Source organism: Lynx rufus, unplaced genomic scaffold (genome assembly GCF_022079265.1).
Source record: "Lynx rufus isolate CCGP_SWC_20201006 ecotype Redwood Valley unplaced genomic scaffold, mLynRuf1.p SCAF_5, whole genome shotgun sequence".
Taxonomy (NCBI): domain Eukaryota; kingdom Metazoa; phylum Chordata; class Mammalia; order Carnivora; family Felidae; genus Lynx; species Lynx rufus.
In genome coordinates, this window is record NW_025814867.1 from 88,983,372 (window position 1) to 89,006,665 (window position 23,294).

General features: G+C 43.2%; 1 protein-coding gene across 7 annotated transcripts in view; it reads right to left on the bottom strand.

The window, feature by feature from the left end:
* Positions 1–23,294, bottom strand: part of KALRN (kalirin RhoGEF kinase) — a 670,515-nt gene that overhangs the window by 282,691 nt on the left and 364,530 nt on the right. For all 7 annotated transcript variants that reach the window (XM_047099540.1, XM_047099539.1, XM_047099542.1 and 4 more), the window contains 2 exons: positions 22,368–22,542; positions 7,805–8,000 (listed from right to left, as the gene is read on the bottom strand). In XM_047099540.1, the coding sequence (XP_046955496.1) occupies positions 7,805–8,000; positions 22,368–22,542 (371 nt within the window). The remainder of the gene's footprint in view (positions 1–7,804; positions 8,001–22,367; positions 22,543–23,294) is intronic.

Genomic DNA, 23,294 nt, shown 5'->3' on the forward strand with positions numbered 1-23,294 from the left:
AGACCTGAGCTGAAATCGAGAGTCGGATGCTCAACTGACTGAGCCACCCAGGTGCACCAGCTTCAGAAAATCCTAACTCAGGACTGCTTGCCTCCTTCTGATCCCTGACACCACTTGGCCCTGCAACTTCTCAGTTCTGTTCAGATCCTTTCTCCAGCTCCTCATCCTCGAATCTATGACCCAGTGAAGCTCACAAATAGGGAGTCACCCATCAGTGGGGTTGGGACTAAAATTCCCAGCAGATAAGTCACAAAAGGCTAATGTACTTCCATGGGGATCACAACCCAAGCAGCCTGCCAATCCCAATGTACAGTCACATGAAAACAAGTCCCCTTTGGGAGACATCCCCATCACTCTGACTCACATCTTCAGAAATTCATTACCATCACCACCAACACACCTGCCGGATACGGGGAGGAGGAGTATAAAGAGAGTGTACACGTGCTAAAGGAACTTCATTTCTAGAGGCAAAAAATAGGGTTTTATATAAGGACAATATGGAAGAGTGGGAAAAATTTCTTTTCTGGTGTTACATGGTAATAATTTCAGTATCTTTTCATGTTTATTTTTTTCTACCAGTTTCATAATTCCAAATCCCAGCTCCTGAAATATCTGTAGGAGACAGAAAAGAACGGCTTGTTCTTTTGGCAGTCAAGTCCCTGAAGTTACTATTTTCATTTACCAAGGGGACAAGGTAGAGCATCTCCTTGACTGAAAGGAAAAATAAGAACACAAAAATTCCTATCTCTGCAGTGCTCAGCATAGTGCAATGACCCTTGGCCTCCATATTTACTTTCTGGAAATGTAATTTAAGATCCATCTGCAGAAGCAGAAACTCTTCCCTGGTTCCAGCCACAATGCAGGTTTTTTCCAGCTTGTTTTCATTCCACATGCATCTGTGGTGTTTAGTATGCTAGGCTTGGACAAAGTGTCTTTCTCTGGGAAGCCCATGGCTCACCTCTGCCACATCGCATGTAAATGGGCCCTCTAAACTGGTAACTCATCAAAGGGGCCAGCACCTGCTTAGGATACCATCCAGAACCGGCTCCCAGCATGCCCCGAGACCCAAGCCCTTCACCTGCACCTACCTCCCTTGATATTATTTTATGAGAGATGAACACAGGAAATAAAACGGGTGAAGACCATGCTTACTGCACTTCTGTGCTCAACAACACATCGTGTTGTAGATGAAGTGAATGGGAGGTACATCAAGTGGCACCTAGAAGGAGAGAAGCTCACCCCTCCCTCCCAGTGCCTCCAAATGCATCGGCATGAGTCCCAGTCAGAACTCATCAACTGGTAAATATCCATCAATCAACAGCAAATGGAGTTTGCTTGTGTTCACATTACTGTTCTCAATTTAGTCACAGTCCTGTTTTCCTAGGGGCTCTCCGAAATGCAGCAAGACGCATTTGTCCTTTCCATCAAGCAGTGAAACCTATCTGTAATGAAACAGTTTGTCAGTCTCTTTAGGGCAAGTTGTGTTGACGTGTCCCACAATATTTTCTTTTTTCTTTTCTTTTCTTTTTTCTTTTCTTTTTAACGTTTATTCATTTTTTGATAGAGACAGCATGAGTGGGGGAGGGGCAGAGAGAGAGGGAGACACAAAATCCAAAGCAAGCCCCAGGCTCTGAACTGACAGCACAGAGCCCGACGTGGGGCTCGAACTCACAGACCGTGAGATCACGACCTGAGCTGAAGTCGGACACTTAACTAACTGGGACACCCAGGCGCCCCATGATGTGTCCCATGGTATTTTCTACCGATCCTTCCACTAGAACACTGTTGGGGGTGTTCCCTCATGAATTTGTCCATGTTCTCACAGGAATGCAGGCTCCCTGGTGCTACAGCCACATGTCTTATATATCTATGCATCTTTAGCACCTAGCACAGTGCTTGACTCAAAACACCCAATAAATACCTCTTCAGTGAATGTATGGGCCTCTTCAGGAAAGGGCTCAGGTCATGTCCTACTGTGGAAAGCATCTGCGAACTCTGGGAAAGGACAAACTTAGGTTTGAATCTATGCTCTGCCCCCTATTAACAGTGAATTTCCAGGCTCAAAATCCTCTCTGAGCTTGGGTAAAAACAATCCCAACAATGTCTTCTAGGGGTGTCATAAGACTAAGTAAGTTTAGGGATATACAGTGCCTGGCATTTAGTAGGCTCAAAATATCTGTGTTCCCACTTTTTCCTTTCCCTTGAGTTAATTACAACATATTCATTGTTGATTACCAATGGAACCATTGAATGGCTTGTAAAATGTAAATATAAAATCTTATTGTGAGGTGTTTATGGACTTTCTCAGTGCACATCATTAGAAACTGTGATGGTCTAAATGCTATTAGACCACTGCTCTCAATTTTGACTCACTTTAGATCTGGAGAATTTTAAAAATTGCCATGCCCTGGCCACACCCAGGAGACTGTCTTGGTGGGGGACCTGGTCACCAGGAAGTCTTAATCTCCTGTGGTGATCCAAACACACAACCAAGATGGGAAACCACTGGATAAGAGGGTATAGTGGCCAGCAATCCAGGGACAGAGATATTCTTTATGCTACACTCAGTCAGCAGAATGATCCACACTGTGTTTGTTTAGAGCCTGAGGCCACAACTAATAATGTCACTATACTTACCTTTGCTGCCGGGTTGAGGGTACCACTTAAACTTCCTCCAGGAGAGAGGTGCTTGTGGTCTAGGGTAAGGTATAGGTATTCTTGGCTATGCTACTCAGAGATATGTCTTTCAACTCTTTGTGTGTTCTTTAAACATCAGCCTGCCTCCAATAGAGAATATACTTTCTCTTTTCTCCTCCCCTCCTCACTCCTCTTTCTGTGCAATTCCCTCAATGTAACACCCAGTTCAGCAATTACAAAATCTTTTAATCGGGTTTTTAGAACAGCATTCTGAACCCTGGCCATATATTAGAATCACCTGGGAAGTTAAAAAAAAAAAAATCTGGGCCCACTCCAGACCAATTAAGCAAGAATCCCTGAGGAATGGGGCCCAGACCTTGGTACTTTTAAGTTCTGAAGGTGATTCTAAATATGCAGCCAGGCTAAGAACCATTGTTTTACATCTAAGTTCTCTTCCCCTCCACTCAGCCCCCATCAGATCCACATTTCCATTAACCCCAGAGTAGCTCCTCTTTTGGAAAAAACACAAGGCTTTTCTTTCCTTTTATAATGCAAGTGAAATTATTTATGGCCCGTTATTTTTACACATCTCTTCCACTGCATTGATGTTCACTCCATTAACTAAGCAAATACTGTTATTGAGAACTTGCTGTGAGTACAAGACATAACCACTCTGCTAGATGGTGGGAATGGAAAGAGAAGGAAGAAAGAGTCCTGCCCTCAGGCTGCTGGAGAAGCTGCAGGAACACATAACTGCAACAGAACACAGTATGTGCTAGAACACAAGTGCAATATGTCATAGTTATCAAACTTTCTTGAACCCTTACCATGCTCACATATTATCACACTGCATCTTCACGATGACCCTACGTGGTGGGTATTCTTATGATTGCCATTTTCCAGGGAAGGTGAGGCTTGGAGAGATGGGGCAGCATGTTCAAGCACACCCAGGCAGGGAAGGGTACGGCTGGATGCCAACCCAGGCACTCTTCCTGTCCCACCTGTACTCTAAGCTCTATGCTCAAGGAGGAGAAGAGTGATCCCCACCAAACTTATTTTTATTGATATTCAAATTCCAGGGGTGGGTTCTTCCCAAGCACAGTAAATTTTAAGTATCATTGCCACAGATCCCCAAAAGTTTTCACTTTAAAAACCTCACATAAAGAAAGAGCTTGAGGGGTACTTGGGTGGTTCAGTCGGTTAAGTGTCCGACTTTGGCTCAGGTCATGATCTCATGGTTCGTGAGTTCAAGCCCCCCATCTGGCTCTGTGCTGAGGGTGCGGAGCCTGCTTCAGATTCTCTGTCTCCCTCTCTCTCTGCCCTCCCCCACTCATGCTTGTGTACTCTCTCTCTCTCTCTCTTAAAAATAAACATAAAAAAAAAAAGAGCTTGATGCTTTGATTAAACCACAAAAGCAACATATCCATTGGACATGCAGCTCTTCTTATTCTCTTCTTATAAGGTCACATGTAATAGCCACATGGTCAGATTTCATTGGAGAGAGCTGTGGCATGGCCAACGGGGGTGCTTAGGCTGAATCATCATGGCAAGTAAGAGCTGGAGAGGACTTTAGGAATCCAGGCCCACCTCCCACACTAGACAGAAAAGGAAAGGTCTAAAGAGAAAGAACAGGAACTTCCAAAGGCAGACTGTTTGCTGATAGTGGATTTGGACCTTGACTTCACCTAGCATGTTTTCTCTAACTTGACTCTTTCCAGCAAAACCTGGCACCTCCCAACTTGAGGCTGAAATAGATAATGCTAGAGTGAGGGAAGAACCATGAGCAAGTGAAGAAAGTGTTCAGGATTCGCCTTTTAGTCCTAAGGCTAATGCTGACTTAAGCAATGGCTTTTGCTTTGGTTACAGCTGTGGGCACACCAGAGGGATTTAATGGAACCTGCCTCAACGTTACAGATTTCACACCTGAAAATAAATATATGGAGATTCCCTACTTTCATTTATTCCTATAAAATCTAAGCATAAGCCCTTAACTAATTTAGCATGGAGGGCTAAACACCAAATGCTTAATTTTGTTAACTGTCCTTTTTCTATGACAACAGTTTATTTACCCTTTGCTTCAAATATAGTTTATTAAACACACATTATAAATGACTAAGACATTTATTGCCTCAGTCCTGTGTCTCTGAAGTCATGCATTCTTCAACCACCTGGGGGGCAAGACCCACCCTGAGTTCACCCCAACCTTCACCCCACCCCCCAGCCCTGGTGCAACTCTGATCTCCCTTCTTCCACGCCGGAGAGGAGGTAGATGCATTCTCTGCAGGACCAGGCATTCAGCAGCAGACAGGAAGTGAGCTTGCATGAAACCCTTGGATTCATTCCCTTTGAAGCCTCATGGACTATGCCAGACTGATTAGCTAGCTGTGGTAGGAACGAGGGAACAGCCAGTCCCAGCAGAGAGGGCTGAAGAGGCCAATCAAGCCTCTTTTGACAAAGCTCATTTCTGGATCAGGATACTGTGGGTGTGGGCAGCGCATCTGCCTGGGGTGTTTTCACCTACTTAGCCCTCAAGGTTAAGGAAGCCACCAAGCACAGCTGACCCTCAGTCACAAGCAGCTTCAGGGACTGCCAGCTCCTGGTAGTCTTTCTGTTACCATGGATACCTGGCTCTTGGGACAGAGATGGGCTTGCCCAGGTCATGTCAGCCCCCTGCTATAAAGTGCTGCGGTTTGTAGGCAGACAAGCTTTCCTCCTGCCAGATGCATCAATACCGAGGGACGAAGGGTGAGCATCCCTGCCAGGCTTCTCTATCCCAGCTTCTCTCCTATGTACTAGGTGTACATTCTCTCCTGGTTCCCAGCCTGAGCTGGATAGCTAGCTATTGTGAGCACCCTGAGGGCAAGCTCTAAGGTGAAACCCTGAGTCCAGATAAGGCTCTCAATCACAGAGAAAGGATCATTGTTCCCCCTCCTTCCCTAATAAGACCTTAAAGATGTACAAGCCATTACCAACCATGCATCTCAAATTTTAACGTGCACATGATAGACTTGGAGATTTTGTTAACGTACAGATTGAGATTTGTAAGTCGGTGATAAGTGCTGGGATTCTATGTTTCTAATCAGCTCTCAAGTGATGCTGGTGCTGCTGGTCCAGGGCCCACACTCTGAGTAGATCCTAGATCAGTGGTGCATTCAAACCACCTAGAGGGCTTGTTGAAACACAGATTGTCGGGCCCCACCCCAAGATGCTGATGTGGCAGGTTGTATAGGCCCTCAAACTTGCATTTTTTACAAGTTCTCTGGGGATGCTGATGCTGCCAATATGGGGACCACACCTGAAAGTTCCTGTCCCAGGGCACGCCAGACATCAGCTCTTGTGATTTAATCATCATGATAAAAGCAGTGGTTCTCAGCTCTGGCTACACAGTGGAGTCACCTGAGGAGATTTTGCTGACGCGCAAGACCCATTCAGAGGTAGTTAAATCAGAATATTTGCACTTGGGGCCTGGCACTGCCATTTTTAAACGAGTGCCCAGAAAGACTGCAATGTGAATGGCCCTTCTTGGGGCTATGCGGGGCACAGTCTACACCCTGGAAACAAGCCTGGGCAGCCACAGCTGTTCACAACACAAATGAAAATTCACGGCAAGATTATGCTGAGCAAAGTGAACAGAATTTACCAGATTGTCTCTCCTCTGGTTAGAAGTGAAGTTTCTTTGAATGTTGTTATGTATTCCTTCAGGTCATTCAAACAAACACAGTAGCCTACAGTCAAGTTTGCTTGCAGGCTAACGTCTGCCTGACACTCTCATGATTCTAAACATCCTTCACGGTCAACAGGGACATGGACCAACTGTGTTTTAAAATTTTTTTTTTTTTTAATGTTTGTTTTATTTTTGAGACAGAGAGAGACAGAGTGTAAGTGGGGGAGGGGCAGAGAGAGAGGGAGACACAGAATCTGAAACAGGCTCCAGGCTCTGAGCTGTCAGCACAGAGCCCGATGCGGGGCTCGAACCCACGAACCGTGAGATCACAACCTGAGCCGAAGTCGGACGCTTAACCAACTGAGCCACCCAGGCGCCCCACCAACTGTGTTTTAAAGAGCTGATGGTCTGAGCCCCTGTCTGCTTCTTCCTGGAGGGTGAGAAACCTGAGCCAATAAGGACCCAGTGGTGAAAGCAATGAGTGGGTCTAGGTGGAGAGACTGTGTTCCAGCACTCTACTGTTCATGTGCCCCCATGAGTGACTTCTTGTCTTCTGGACTAGCTGGACCATGGGACAGCTATGGCTCTCTCCAGTTCTAACACCAAAGGCCATTTTGGAGAGCGGCAGGTGTAACAGGAAGGGTTCATGTATTTGTTGGGTAAATAGTGAATAAATCTTGAACACGAAAAGAAGTGAAATCTGGGTAACTCAGCCTTGTTTTTTTGAGAAGTTATAAAATTATACGACCTTGCCATAAATTTTTATCATCACTTCTTACACTGATGCACAGACCAGTGATAAAGAAAACAGGTCTGTGAGAGGCCTGAACCGGAGACCTGGAGCCAGCGCTGGGGTTGGAGGATAGAGCAGAAGAGGGAGGTTGGGGAGTAGAAGTGCCATGTCTACACATTTGAATACAATTCGCATGGCTGGCTGGCTGCTTTTGGAGCCCCTTTGGTTTGTCCCTGCAGGCCGCCATTTGTTTTTTAATCAGCGCTAATTTCCAAGATTTGTGTTCCCCATTCTCTGCACAGCACCAGCAGACTGTGGCCCCATCCTTATCTTCCTTTTTTAATGTTTATTTTTGAGAGAGACAGAGACAGAGAGACAGAGACAGAGTGCGAGTGGGGAAGGGGCAGAGAGACAGGGGGACCGAGGATCTGAAGCAGGCTCTGCACTGACAGCAGTGAGTCTGACTGGGGCTCGAACTCACGAACCATGAGATCATGACCTGAGCCGAAGTCAGACGCTCAACCAACTGAGCCACCCAGGTGCCCCAAACCTATCCTCATCTTTACTGGTGCCTAATGGGGCAATCTCAGACATGTTATTTCAGCTCTCATGCTTTAATTTTCCTTTTTTTAAAATGGCAAAAATCTCTGTTCCTGTGTCGGAGGGTATAGAATGAATGCGCAGAGTACAAGTGCTGGTTGGAGTCAAGCTGGCATTTTTGTTTTCATCACCTCCCTGCCAGAAGAAGGAGGATGGGAGAGGTCACTTGCCTGAGGCCTGGACCTCCATGATGTACTGGTGCAGATCCTGACCCTGCTGGATGACCTCGAAGGTCATGTTGTTCATGGCCAGCTTCCGCTCTGTGTGGCGTTGCAGCCGCTGCTCCGCAAGCGTCAGATCCTCTGTATTGAAGTCATTCATCTGCCGGAGCAAGTCTTCATTCCAGGCGTCTAGTTCTGCTGTCACCTGTTAGGGAATGACCGTCAGTATAGGCTCTCAGGTCCGTGAGAGCCTGCTGAGCTGAAGCTCACCCATTCCAAGCCCATGCATGGACCCATCCCTGCTTTGCATCTGTCTGACTCCTAAACTCATTTAAGCACCAGTGCCACACCCCCACATATGCACACCTGTAATTGTGTTTCATGCCTCTGTGTGTTTCGATGTCGATAGCAGCACAGGAACAACAGTAAATGTTGGATGGTAAGTTACCGTTTATAAAATTTTTGCCTACCCCATTCTATTCCACCCCCACAATGACCCAGACGGGCCCACGGGGTGGAGATCTCCAGGTCCATCGTACTGAAAAGGAAGCTGGTGTTCACTCAGACAGATGAAATCTGTCCAGAGTTCACCCTGCTAGTGAGGAACATACCTGTGGATATAACTCAATTCTTTTTCTTTGTCCAATATACCACAGTGTTACTCAAAAAATCTCATCACTGGAGAGGACCTCAGAAATTAAATATCTAAGTCTCACTGTTTCTGAGAAACAGAAACTGAGGGCTGGAGAAACCCGTGAATGGCCCCATGTTACACAATCAGAGCTGGTGTACATCAAACCCAGGGGACCCATGTGGTTCCCTTGTTCTGTTGTGCAGGACTCTCTGCCTGCAAAGGCTAATCCCTGGAGATGGTGACTAAAGGTGGAAACAAGAACAGACTTCTAGAAATCCAAGCAGATATATGCTATAAAAGGGCATGATTCTAATGAAGACTGAAGCATGTAACAAATGAAAACCCTGCCCTAAGACAAACTTGCCAACGGGTTACTGCTCTGTACCTTCACCCATGTGACTTCCCCTGGCTCACCCTCGAACACATGACTGCACAGAGAGACTGAATCCTACACTTCCTCTACACTAGCTGCCGTCATTCACAGACAGGAACTCGGCAGTACTGAACAAAAGCAATTCCACCTGATCTGTGAATCAAAGAACTCTTCTGACATGGTTTTCAGGGTCGCTGTCTCATGCTCATACCCCCAGGTGGCCCTGTGAAGGAAATGGCACAGGGACCATCACCTTCTTTTCTGAGAAGAGGGAATGAAAGCCTCACCCCACATCAGACAGTTGCAGTATGGCCCAGGCAGCCTAGGCACAAATCCTAGACACTCCCCCCTGCTGTCCCCTTCAGTGATTTCCATTATTATGCATCTCTCCCCCCCACCCGCCCCCACAACCACTGACCTGTGGCTGACAACTACTACTGCTCCAGGAACATCCGGGGACAGAGGGAGGGAGAAGACCAGCTTGAGGCAGCTGGGAGATGGCACACTTCTATCCTGTGCTGGGGCCATGCAGACTGGAATGGGATAGACAAGTGGTCTGGCACAAGGGGCTGACATCTGGGGCACACAGGACTTCATTTTTTGTCTAACAGTAAGACCTTTCTTCATGGAAAGGGTAGTTGCTGTCTTGGAAGCAAAGATGGGGGAATTGTAAAAATACCACCTTTCCTGTCCTAGGTTCCCACCTCATTGCCCCACATCTTTTCAGGTCAACTAAGGGATCCATTGAGCTCAGCAGGAAAACCTAGTATTTACTTATCTTGGGGAGTTCTTGGGGATCTGGGAACCAGCAGGTTGACAGACAAAACAGGATTTTGTTGTATTCCATCTTTTAAAAGTACTTCTCTAACTAGAGTAAGGAATTAAAATGAGAATAAGAGAGATAATTGATTTATAATTTATAGGATGAATAGGCCTGTATATAGACTAGGCCCATATATGTTTTTCCTTCATGTATTTAAGAAAGTTTAAGTATAATTTACATAACAATAAAATGCACATATTTAACTAAGCATTCAGTTCTATGAGTTTTGACAATTTTATTCACCCATGTGGCCGTTACCAAAAAACAAAATATGGACCTTTCCATCACCCTAGGGAGTGTGCTTGTGCCCTTTTCCAGTCAATTCCTGCCAACCTCCACTCCTTGACATACCTCAGGTACCATATTCTGATTTTTATCACCATGGATGTAGTTTTGCCTATTCTTGGATTTCATACTAATGAAATAGTACAGTATGCATTCTTTCAGGTCTGGCTTCTTGTATTCAACATGCTATATTTATTTATTTTTAATGTTTATTTATTTGAGAGAGAGATAGAGAGCAGGCAGGGGAGGGAAGAGAGAGGGAGACAAAATCCCAAGCACGCTCCATGCCTCCAGTGCAGAGTCTGATGTGGAGCTTGAACTCACGAACCATGAAATCATGACCTGAGCTGAAACCAAGAGTTGGACGCTTAACCGACTGAGCCACTCAGGTACCCCAACATGCTATATTTAATATTCATCCATATTGTCATGTGTATGAGTAGTTCATTCTTTGCTACTGCTAAATAGTATTCCATTATATAGATGTATCACAATTTATCCATTCTCTGGCTGATGAACGTTTGGGTTATTTCTCGGTTGTTTCCAGTGTTTGCCTATTATAAGTATAGCTGATGTGAAAGTTCTTATACAAGTCCTTCTGTGGACATATGTTTTCATTTCTCTTGAGAGTTGCCTGGGAGTGAAGTCATAGGGTCACAAGGTAGGTGCATGTTAAACATTCCCAGCAGCAATTTTACATTCCAGTAGGAATGTGTGAAAGTTCCAGTTGCTCTATATCGTCACCATCATTTTGTATCATCAGTCTATTTAAATTTAGTCATCCTGGGGGGCATGAAGTGATATCTCATTATGGTTTTAGGATACTAATGATGGTGAGCACATTTTTCATATGCTTATTGGCCATTCTTATCCACTTTTGCAAAGTGTCTTTTCACATCTTTTGGCCAGTTCTCAAAAACTAGGTTAATTATCTTTTGCTCATAGATTTGTAAGAGTTCTTTTTTTAAAAATTTATTTAAATTTTAGTTAGTAAGCATACAGCACAAGATTGGTTTCAGGAGTAGATTTCAGTGATTCATCACTTACATACAACACCCAGTGCTCACCATAACACGTGCCCATAAGAGTTCTTAATATATCCTGGATAAGTCCTTTATCAGATATTGTACTGACAACAGCCAAATAAATTTTTTTAGGCTATTTCCTGACCTATAAACTAAAGAAAATTAGAATAAAACAAAGACAACAAGCATGAAAGAAGAGCCTGTTTTTTCTTTCAACTTTAAGTTTTGTTTTGTTTCCATGAAACTGAGTTTATGCAGGGTCTGTTTGCTTCAGGAAGACTCCACAGGGGTCCAAAGGCAGGAGTATGTGGAGAAGAACGTGTTGAGGCTCCTGGTAAGGAGCAGGACACAGTTGAAGTTCTTTAGTTGGGAGAGTGAGCCTCAGAAATCTGGGATCTTGGGAATCTGAATCTAAAACAAATGTGATACATGTCCAGCATTCTGAAGCTGGTGTTTCTAAATTCTTTCCCTCTCCCTCTCCCTATCTTCCTCTACCCTAACCACCTTGACTTCATTAGGTTGAGGGCCCAAAGGATGAGAATTCCAAGAGGCTACTCAACACATCAGCCTGACTTCTAAGGCTGTCCTGCTGGGGTCTGCTCTCTTTTCTCTCTTGTTTGACTCTTCTAATTACCCCCAAGCAGTGATGCCCAGATCCTTGAAAAAGTCTGATTTGTGTATTTCTAGTAGTTGCTGGAGTTCATTTTCTTTCCTGCACATTTTATGTTTTGTCAAAAGATGTTCTTCCATTGCGTTCTTCCTTCTTACCTCTTTCTGAGGTGCAAGACTTGTACACAGCAGGGGAACCTTTTTCTTTTTTTCTTTTTTTTTTTTTTTAAGAAAAAGCTGTTTTCAAACCTAAAGCTTACCTACTGTTAATGAACAAGCCTAGCTTTCCAGTCTTATCTCAGGCTCTTCTGTTACATAAACCAGTCAGCTGGTTACTCGCTGACCCTGAGAGTTGGCATCTGCCCTCTCCAGCTTCCTTCCCTGGTCCCATTGCCCTGAAATGCCCTTGTTTCTTCTCCTAGTCTGCTCAAGTCCTTACCACTCTTCAAAGTAAACCCTCTGACGTGAAGAGCTTCATGACCACCCCCAGACCCAGATGTTTTTCTCTGGCTTATTTTGTAATATCAAACATGGACTTGTTTGCTGATACAGAGACCATGAAAAGAAAATCCCGCACTAGGGAATTAATTTGGCCATTTAACTCCATTTGGAAAAGAAACCTGAAAGAATTTGTTTAGGGCAAAAAGTAGGGCCTGAACCAAATGAATGAAAGATAGAACACAAGTTGCCCACAGGGCATTCAGCTCTCAATCACCCTATTTTGCTTTCTCCTTCCACTCAATTAGGTCCATCTCAGCTCTGGCCCACTCAGTTCCCCTCTTGGCTCCAGTGGCTCCCATCTCCCTCTCTCTCCTGAATTAATTGGAGTGTTAGGATACAATGACCTCTTTGAGAGATACATTGGCAATATTTCTAATCTAACAATTGTCTACTAGAGCCATAGCCATAAGGGAAATCAGAAAAGGAGCAAAACAGAAAGAAAGGATAAGGCAGTGGGAAGTGGGAAGGCTCACTCCAAATGAAGCCCAAGACTTTCCTGCCAGATGGGATTCACTGAATCCAGCATTCTGCTGACACAGACTAACCAAGGGACTTGGTTTAGTAGCTGCCTTGGGCTTTGTTCTCAGGGTGCCCACTGCACTGGGTCCTCCCATTTTCTGGGTCTTCCCCAGTATTTATGTATAGAGCACACTTCAGCCCTTCCCCTCCCAATGTTTTATCCTGTACTTACCCAAGTCAAAATTCACCTGCCACTTCTCTTCCCTCTTCCTCTGGTCTATTCCCATCTATCTCTTTACTATCACCTGCAAATTTGGAAATCTCACTGTGAAGTCCTTTTCTCCAAATCATTTGAAGATGCTGGTAATCCTGATGAAGATGATGGCCATGGATTGAAGAAGGTATCTACCTTGTATAGGCATACCTTGTTTTACTGCACTTTTCAGATACTATGCTTTTTACAAATTGAAGGTTTGTGGCAACCCCGTGTTGAGCAAATCTATTGGCACTATTTTGCCTACAGCATTTGTTCATTCCATGTCTGTGTCACATTCGGGTAATTCTCACAATATTACAAACTTTTTCATTATTATTATATTTGTTATGGTGATCTGTGATCAGTGATCTTTGATGTTACTACTGTAATTTCCTTGGAACACCATAAACCACACCCAGGTAAGATGGTGAACTTAATACTATGTGCGTTCTGACTGCTCCACCAACCAGCCATTCCCCCATCTCTCTCCTTCTCCTTGGGCCTCTCTTTTTCCTGAGACACAACAACATTGAAATCAGGCCAGTTAATAACCCTGAAATGGCCTTTAAGTGTTCCAGTAAAAGGAAGAGTCTGTATGTCTCTCACTTCAAATAAAAAAATAGAAGTGATTAAGCTCTATGAGGAAGGCAGGCATGTTGAAAGCTGAGACAGGCTGAAAGCTAGGCCTCTTCTACCAGCTAGACAAGTTGTGAATGCAAAGGAAGAGTTCTTGAAGGAAATTAAAAGTGCTACTCTAGTGAACACTCAGATGATAAGAAAGCAAATAGTCTTATTGCTGATATGGAGGAAGTGTTAGTTGTCTGGATAGAAGAATAAACCAGCCACAACATTCCCTTAAGCCAAAGCCTAATCTAAAACAAGTCCTAACTCTCTTCAATTCTGTGAAGGCGGAGGAGGTGAGGAAGCTGCAGGTGAAAAGTTGGACGCTAGCAGAGGTTGATTCATGAGGCTTAAGGAGAGAAGCCATCTCCATAACATAAAAGTGCAAGGCAACGCAGCAGGTGCTGATGTAGAAGCTACAGCAAGTTATCCAGAAGATCTAGTTCAGGTAATTAAGGAAGGTGGCATGGCTACACGAAGCAATGGATTTTCAATACAGACAACACAGCCTTCTATTGGAAGAAGATCCCATCTAGGACTTTCATAGCTAGAGAGAAGTCAATGCCTGGCTTCAAAGCTTCAAAGGACAGGCTCTCTTGTTAGGAGCTGATGAAGCTGGTGACCTGAAGTTGAATGGTGACTGAAGTGCTCATTTGCCATGCTGAAAATCTTAGGGCCCTTAGGAATTGTGCCAAACCTATTCTGCCTGTGCTTCATAAATGGAACAACAAAGCCTGGATGACAGCACATCTGTTTACAACATGGTTTATGAAATATTCTAAGCCCCCTGTTGAGACGTACCATTCAGAAAAAAATATTCTTTTCAAAATATCACTCCTCACTGACAATGCACCTGGTCACCCTAGAGCTCTGATGGAGACATATGATGAGATTAATGTTGTTTTCATGCCTGCTAAAACAACATCTATTCTGCAACCCATGGATCAAGGAGTATTTTCAACTTTCAAGTCTTATTATTTAACAAGTACATTTTGTAAGGCTATAGCTGCCACAGATAGTGATTCCTCTGATGGATCTGGACAAAGTACATTAAAAACCTTCTGGAAAGGATTCACCATTCTAGGTGGCATTAAGAACATCCATAATTCACAGGGAGAGATAAAAATATCAACATTAACAGGAGTCTAGAGGAAGCTGACTCTAGCCCTCACAGATGACTCTGAGGGCTCAAGACTCCAGGGGAGGAAGTAACTGCAGATGTGGGGGAAACAGCAAGAGAATTAGAATCAGAAGTGGAGCCTTAAGATGGGACTGAATTGCTGCAGTCTCACAGTAAAACCTGAGTGGATGAGGAGTTGCTTCTTAGGGATGAGCAAAGAAAGTGGTTTCTTGATATGAAAACTACTTCTAGTGAAGACGCTGTGAACATTGTCAAAATGACAACAAAGGATTCAGAATATCACTTCAACTTAGCTGATAAAGCAGCAGCAGGGTTTGGGAGGCTTGACTCAATCCTCTTCTTCTTGAAGGAAGCTCTACTGTGGGTAAAATGCTATCAAACAGCATTGCAGGCCACAGAGAAATTGTTCAAGTACACATTGTGTACATTAAGGTCCAATCCTGTTCCAACTAACAGTGGGAAGGAAGGATCCAAAGCACTTCATTATGGTGAGATGCTCTGAAACACAAGGGCTGTCAACTGCAAAATGAGCATCTTTCTGTTTTATGATGCCATTATTTTTATTAAGATGAGAAGAGTGAAAGCTAAATAGTTTCCACTGACCTACAAGTGCCAGATTATAGGGAAAGACATGCTGCAGCTAAAGAGACAGTCTTATTGCATGGGAAGAGCTATTTTTATCTCTAACAGGTTTTGTATATTGATATAGGTTACCACTGTGAAACCAAAATTCACCAAATTACCAGAGTCATTTATTCTTCTTGTCTCGTCTAGTATTGTCTTTTCTGAGAGTTCTTTTTGTTTGTAAAATCAATTTATAAAATGTTGAGATTAGTGAATTCTAATATATGTTATTTTAAATTTTTTTTTTTAACGTTTATTTTATTTTTGGGAGAGAGAGAGACAGAGCATGAATGGGGGAGGGGCAGAGAGAGAGGGAGACACAGAATCGGAAACAGGCTCCAGGCTCCGAGCCATCAGCCCAGAGCCTGATGCGGGGCTCGAACTCACGGACCGCGAGATCGTGACCTGGCTGAAGTCGGACGCTTAACCGACTGCGCCACCCAGGCGCCCCTAATATATGTTATTTTAAAGGTTTATTAGAGCATTTTCTTCTGTTTTATTAGGAAATACATATATATATATGACTTGTCTAATGAGTTAAAATATTTATTTATATAGCTACATAAAGACCTCTAGGGATATAGCAAGAACTTTTGGGAAAAGCAGAAGGGTTTGGCAATAAATAAATCCACTGAACCATTTTTAATTTTTGGCAAAATAGTGTCAGTTTATATTGAAACATGCTATAATTGTTGAGTTACAATGTTCAGTTACCTGATTTCTATTCCAGTAGATAATCTGGATAACTGGATATTTTTTTATGAACAATTTCATGTTCTTTTCTTCATTAACATCATGGTAAAACAGAGATCTTTGATATAATCATGACTGATCTTGAGGGGGTCTTGACTGGATCTTGAGTGGGTATTTTGTCCCTATCTTTGTCTCTTAAGGAGTTTGAGACCTGTGGGAATCTATTCTGTTTTTGAAAGATCTCTCCTTTGTTGAAGAGCTCCTACAACGTATATTGTCTTCTCATTCATACTTCTCAATGCTTGAATGTCAGAGTGATTTTCTTCCTGTGTAAGTGAAATACTTAGTCCTGGAGCTTACATCTGCTTCCTTATACTGAATCCCCAGTATCCTCACCAGAAATAAGCATACAGAATTTGTACTTTGATATTATACACTGAGTTTAGGCCCACAGTGCCAGACATATCCCATTACAGAGTGATCTGAAAAATTTCCTTCAGGGATCTTTGATAATTTACCAAAAACAAGTGACTTGCCAGAATACAAAAGCTGTATGAATAATCATTTTTTTTATTTTGTTTTGTTTTTTAGGAAGGAAGATGGTAGGAGTAGCACCCCCAACCCCCTACCCTAATGATCCTGAAATCAATTTAACAAAAGTCTAGAAGAGACTATCAAATTAATATTTTGTGTAGACTTTGGTTTACTTTATATAATTTATTCTGCATTTCCTTCTCAAAGGAACTGGTGCATATTTAGAGAATGCTACAGTGATCCCTGGGAGCAATCCACAAAGACAGTTCTCAAGCAGAGCTTTTCTTTCTTGTTATAGTTACAATGTTGGCGGATTTGAGGCATGTTCCAAACATGGAGCACCACATGGCTTTGCAGAGTCTGACGCTGTATCTGTAGAAGAAGAGGTTATGAAAGTGGACCAGATGATGTGGTCCTCAGATGATCCCAGGCAATAGAATGACTGTGCAGCCTGATGGCCCTGCATCACCAAAGGAAAACTTCCAGTAAAGCACCACAGGGCCCTGCCTGACCTGGCCAATATTTCAAATAGCTACAATGTTGAAGCAATAATAAATTTACCTTGATAGGCTGAAGAACTGGGCCAAGAAGAAAACAGTACAATTTGAGAGGGAAAATGTATAAAAGCTTCTATTTAAGTTTGTTTTTTAAAAGTCAAGTGCTTTGGAAGCACTTTGAAAAAAACACCCAGGGGCTTTTAAGGGAGCACAAGCCTAGCCAAAGCAGGGGTCTATGTCACTGAAAAGGCTCCTCACTCCTGGCATGCTCTGGGAGAGCACCAGGGTCCTGGACACACTGCACCCAGGAGTGTGTAGGAAAGCATGGCCCTTGCCTTCAGCAGAGGGCACCCAGGTCTCCATGGTGTCTTGAGACCATGTCATATCCGGAAGGACATGAATAAGTTGGGTATATGTGCCACAGAGAAGGGCTGATGATGAAGAGAAATAGTTACCAAATTTTTAAAGTCAAGGGGACTGTAGAAATAACTATATAATCTCAACATTTCTCAGATAAAGGAAAAGAAGGCTATGATGACCATTTTCAAATATCTTTAAGGCCGTCAAATAAAAGAGGGAACAGATTTATTCTGTTTTGCCGGAGAACATAATTAGGACTAAAGGGCAGGAGGGTGGAGATTCTGGTTCAACACACTGATGAAATCCTGAGCTCCCTTGTCTGCCCTCTTCTCCCTTCCCCCCAAACCCCACATCTAGGCTTTGGAGATACCCCAGTAGAGAAGTGGTGGCATCCCCTGGAGATGTCAAAACCTGGCCACCAAATTTTACCTGTCTTCTAGATGTAATCTCACCAAGAAACCTTCCATGGACAGCCTGACTAAGCTAAATATTCCTGCCTCAGTGATCTTATCCAACCATGAGTCTTCTCTCAACAGAATCATCACATTGTATGATGATTCTATTTTTCTGTTTCTCTCTAGCTAGCCTTCTAATGGCAAGGATGGTTTGTATCTTCAATGCCCAACATAGTTTTTTATTCATATTAGGTGCTCACTAAATGTTTAATTGAGCTGGATCAGGCAAGAGGCTGACGGAGCAGTCTCTTTCAAATACAAGACACTAAACGCCCTTGCATACAACCAATTGAAGAGCTGAGACCACCAGTAAATTTCCATCAACTGCCCCTCCGGAAGGCAGAATTTTCTTCCTTGAAGGCTATATTTTCCTCAGCCCCAGCCTAACCACAACCAGTCCTAATGTGACCTCTATAGATTTATAGTTGGCTGTTTCATTCCTCACTCAGGTTAACTACACAGATTAATTTTTAGGTACATTGAACAAACTTTGATTGTAATTATAGAGTCAGAGATTTAAAAGAAAAACTGTAACTGTGGCCCATTTTTCATAAAGTTTCCTATTTAGAGTATCGTTCCTGGTGCCATTTCTAGTGCTCTCTAATGTGAGTATGACCACCCCAGGGGATGTCCCAGATTATCCACTGATAACATAAAAATTTTCACCGTATAAATATGCTTATGTATGTGCATATTTATTACATGCACACATATTTGATTAAACCATAAGAAAGATGCAAAGTTTCCCTAGACTTTTACTAGCAGACTGATGCTGGAGTCTCACTGCAACCACTGGCAGATGGTGGGGTGGGAGAGGGCTCTTCCAGGAGGGCGGGAGCGCACAGAGCAGAGGGGCTGACTGTGGCTTGTTTGTTGGGTTGCTTTTAGCATATTTTAAATTATTGCTCTTTTCATGAACCCAGTTAAAAAGATTTATCTATTATCTAGTTTTAACTAATCTTCACAGAAAGACACATGGCCTATCAAGTTTCCTGCAAAGAAACTGCAGTTTGAAGATAATAATAAGCATGAAAGCACAAGAGAACTTTGAACTCTGTCAGCCACCTTATGGGTAAAGAAAGACTGATAATCTAATCAGAACTGTCAAGAAACCAGGCCAAAAAAAAAAATGATTAGAAATTATCGAGAAGGTGATTTGAAATATGAACCACAACTTCTAATGAAAAAGCTACACTTCACCCTAAGGGCACACTGAGTTCTGAGATTACTAGTCAGTGATAGCAGAACATGTGTACCATTCATAAACTAATATATGCACAGATAGGGAATTGCAAGTTCAAAAACATTTTAAGAGAGTGAACAATCAAAAGAGTTTGGAGACCACTGGCCTAGTCTTGCTTCTAAACATATTTTTTATTTCTTTCTGATCATTCTCATCAATTGCAGAAAACTTCGAAATGCATGGAAGCTTCAAAAACAAGAGAAAATCACCCACATTCTTACCGCCACAAAATAAACACTATTGGTCTCTGCTATTATAACCTTTTGATATAAAATGTCTTTCATTGAGGGAAGCTGAACGTACAGGAAAAACGTTACAGAACATTATGTTCTGATATGGGTCACTCTGTCCAGTCTCCGTGGAGGCTAAGAAGGTATGTCAGGAATGCAGTTACAGTCCTAGTTTTAAGCATTTGCCTAATACATTTGAGTTAAGTTTCACTCTTACTGGGGGTGCCCTATGACTTCACCCCAGGTTATACTGTGGGCGCCATATACACCATTCTCACTGAGGAAAAGGTGACTGGTAGAGCAACTCCAGTACTACCTTAATTTTTAAATTAATTAGCCCATCTCAGGCATCAGTGACATGGTTAAGGAGTCATGCTTAGATTTCCAGACGTCAGGGGAGCAGGCCTGCTCTGCTTTTCAGTAATCCCCAGGAATTCCAAGCATGTCCATCAAATGCCTTCCTCTAGGAAGGCTTCCTCTAGGAAGCCATAGCTGAAAGTCCCTGCAGTAACAGCCCTGCCCTGGCTAATGTCAGCTCCAACATGTCTCTCGTTAGAGAAACCACCCTCAGTTTCACACTCTGACTCTTCTCTAGACGTTACTCTTCATGCCCATGGTGAAACACTAGATGGTATTTGAAATAATTTCATCACCCTCAAAACTAACTTCTGACAATTGAGTTGGGGAACAACTTCTCCATAGGTTTGGCAGGATTTCCATTTTGATCTGAGATGAAATGCAGCATTTCCCAAGCTTTGGGCCATATCCCAAGTGGGGAACAAGACCCCTTCTAAAACCTGGATGCCACTGCCCAAACCAGAGGGTGCCACCAAATCACTATTTTTATCTCCCTCATACTATGTCCCCACTTTGCTCTACTGCATACCAAGTATCCAGGTTGTTGTATAGTATGGGGTGGGGGTGGGGAGAGGGAAGATTTATATAATGCAAAGGCTGAAGAATTCAAATCCTATAATTGAAATAAGCTTCTCTAGTGCAACAGTTAAATAGGATCCACTTTTAAAGTATTTGATTTATAGTTCACTTTGCTTTTTAAAGGGTAATTTTGGCATATACTCTGGATTGTTTTTCAGGAATGGAAATGGATTTTCCCAGAACCACTGCAGGCAGACATACCCTGGTGATGCCTCCCGCCCCCTCTGGTTCATGTCAGGGGTGTAGTTCATGGCAAACTGAAGCTATCTGTCCCATTCTAGAACTAAACCAGCAACCCTGACCTCAAAACCATGCCCTCTAATGAAATAAAACTTAAACAGCCAAACCCTCAGATTGTCTCCTTCCTCTTAAGCATTTTTGGATGTGGACCCAGAATGACAGAAGAGTAAAGAAAGACTACAATTGCAATATCACCACACCAGCTAACATCATCTCCCAATGGCTATATTCACTCTCGGTAGGTGAAGTGGAGCCAAGGAGGGATGATAGGAGTCCTGGAATCAAATGTGACTGCTTATTTCTGAGAGCCTGACTCCCAATTACCAAAGATTAACAGCTCACACCCCCCCTTTTCCTTCTTTGTTACCTTTGTTACTCAGCTTCATGAAGTTCACCATGTTCTCTGCTGCGTGCCCAAATCTCTAACTTTCCACTAGTATTCCTACTAGTCTTTCAACATATTTTCTTAAGTATACATTTATTTTTCTTAAAGTTTATTTGTTTTAAGTAGTCTCTACACCCAGCATGGGGCTTGAACTCATGACCCCAAGAACGAGTCGAATGCACCTCTGGCTGAGCCAGCCAAGTGGCCTACAACATATGTTTGAATACTAGTAGCCACCTGAAATCCTTTTGAGTGTAGATTCAAAATAAATTAAGTAAAGGGTACACAAAAAATCACCTAAAGTTATAGAACAAGTTGTAAGGATAATTGAGATCCAGATTTAAAGACTTCTCTTTTCCTTTGTTCCAGAAATTGTCCAGAATGCCCCTTTTAGACCATGAAGTCTTTAAGCAAGAAACTGTAGTGGCTTCCAGGGAGGCAAGGGGAGAGGTATGTTTTTGAGAAAAGAATAATCATAGGACAATAAGGGATAGGAGGGATTGCTTTAGGACTCCTTTTCTTTCATATTTCTGATTCTCAATATAAACATTTTTGGTCACAGAATTGAAGAAAAGAGCATCTTTTGCCAGGGCAGTTTTCTGGTCCTGCCTGGGACTGTTTTGGGGATGTTGGAATATCAACATTTAAAAACAAAGTAATTTCCTTCCAAATCAGTTTCATGAAGCTTCCACAGATATTGTTGGGAAGATCGTTCCCAGACACCCAGAAGCCCCAACTGTGAGAAGAGGGTTGGAATGCAAAACCAAATGTAAAAGAATGATGGGTGGAGAAGTAGCTTTCCCTAATACCATACCAGCAGGGAGCAAAGAGAAGACAGTGGATCTTTCATTTAACCCTTTGCCATCCCTGAAAAGGACAAAGTTCCTTGGGTGTTAGATACTCTCCACACCCCAGGAGCCCTCCTGGCCTGGTTTTAGTTACTGTTTCAAAGCAGAAAATAATAAAAGGTGGATATTATGTGGAGCAGACATTATTAGTAGGCATCACAAAGAGGATATAAATATACTATAACATCTGATCCTGACCTTCCCAGAAGGAACTGAGGAGTCCATGAGATGAATCAAGATGGCCTTAGCACAGACTTACCTTCTTAGTGAGCACAAAGCAAACTGAAGAAAAGGTCTTCTTCCCTGTGGCGCCTGACTTCCCGGCTGCTCTGTGATTTCATCTAGTTCCTGACCAAGGTCACCAACTGAGGAGGCCTCCAAATTTTAACATCTACCTCCTCCTCCTGATGCTAAAGGATCCAATCACTAACTCAAATAGACAACTCCATGGTCTTTCAGGAACCAAAGTACCAAGGGTCCACATAATCCCAACCAAAAGCCTTCTTAGTGAAGTCATCCCAGACAGAGAGTGAAACAGAGAGGCTCTTCTTGGCTGAGCAGGTGAGAAGGACAGAGGAATGGAACGTGGTAGAATGTGAACTGTGAATCTGTTGATTATAAAAATGTATCCTTGATGCACAATCCCCTCTGATTCCCTTAGGGTACTGCCTGATGCTCCGTTCCCAGCCTTTGATGCAGTGCCCTTGACCAGGAAGTAGCCCATTCTGCAGCCCACCCCCCCAGAACTCTCCATGACTCCCTCCCTCTCCTTTCCCAGTGCCCCCCTCCGCCACCTCTACCTCAATGGTATATTGCTCGAAGATGCGCAGCTGCAGGAAGATGTCTAGCTTGATCTTCCGCTCGTGGAACAGCTCCTCCATCTGGACCTGGGCATCATCCAGCTGCTGAAGGACTGACTCGATGTGGCTGATGGAGCTGCTGTGGGGTGTCTTGTTGTTGGACACAGCCGAGTCCCTGTGGCAGAGTGGGGGAGAAGGGAGGGGCCTTTCCATGTTAAAAGTGATATAGGGGCAGGGGGCCTTCCTCATTTGAGCAAGGTGGATATGAATCAACAGGATCATTCAAGATGTTTATCAAACTCCTACTGTGACCCTGGCACTATCTCCTTAGTAGGTGAACCAACGATACTTGTATCCTCTTTGGGGTTCATAGCACTGTAGCTCGAGACTAGCTGCTCTCCTCTTTATTCCTCAGAACTCTGAAAGCCATCAGACAAAGGAATGCATGGAAAGGGCTCTACAAAGCATAATATATTAAGGAAATGGAATGGTTCCATACGTATATGTAGCCTAATATGCAGAGTTTTACTACACACACATACACATACATATGAGGAGACACATTAATCACAATGAGTAAGAGTAGACAAATTAAAGGCATATGAAAAAAAAAATCACCCTTCCTAGTTTTATCTCACAGGATTGCTATTAAAATAAAATGAGATCATGGCTACCAAAATTATTCATCTACTTTATAACGCTATGCCAAAGTCATGGGCTGGTGTTATTCCACAAGCTCCAAGCTGTAGTTAGGAAAACACAGGATCTGGAGGCCACAAGCCCAGATTGTCCCCACTCTGCACACATGGGCTTGTGGCCTTGGGAAATCACCTCCTGGAGACCCCGCTGCCTCCTGAAAAGTGAACTTAATAATCCCTGCTCACTTCTTGGTTTGCTGTTAAATAAGACAGTGAATGGAAATGTGCT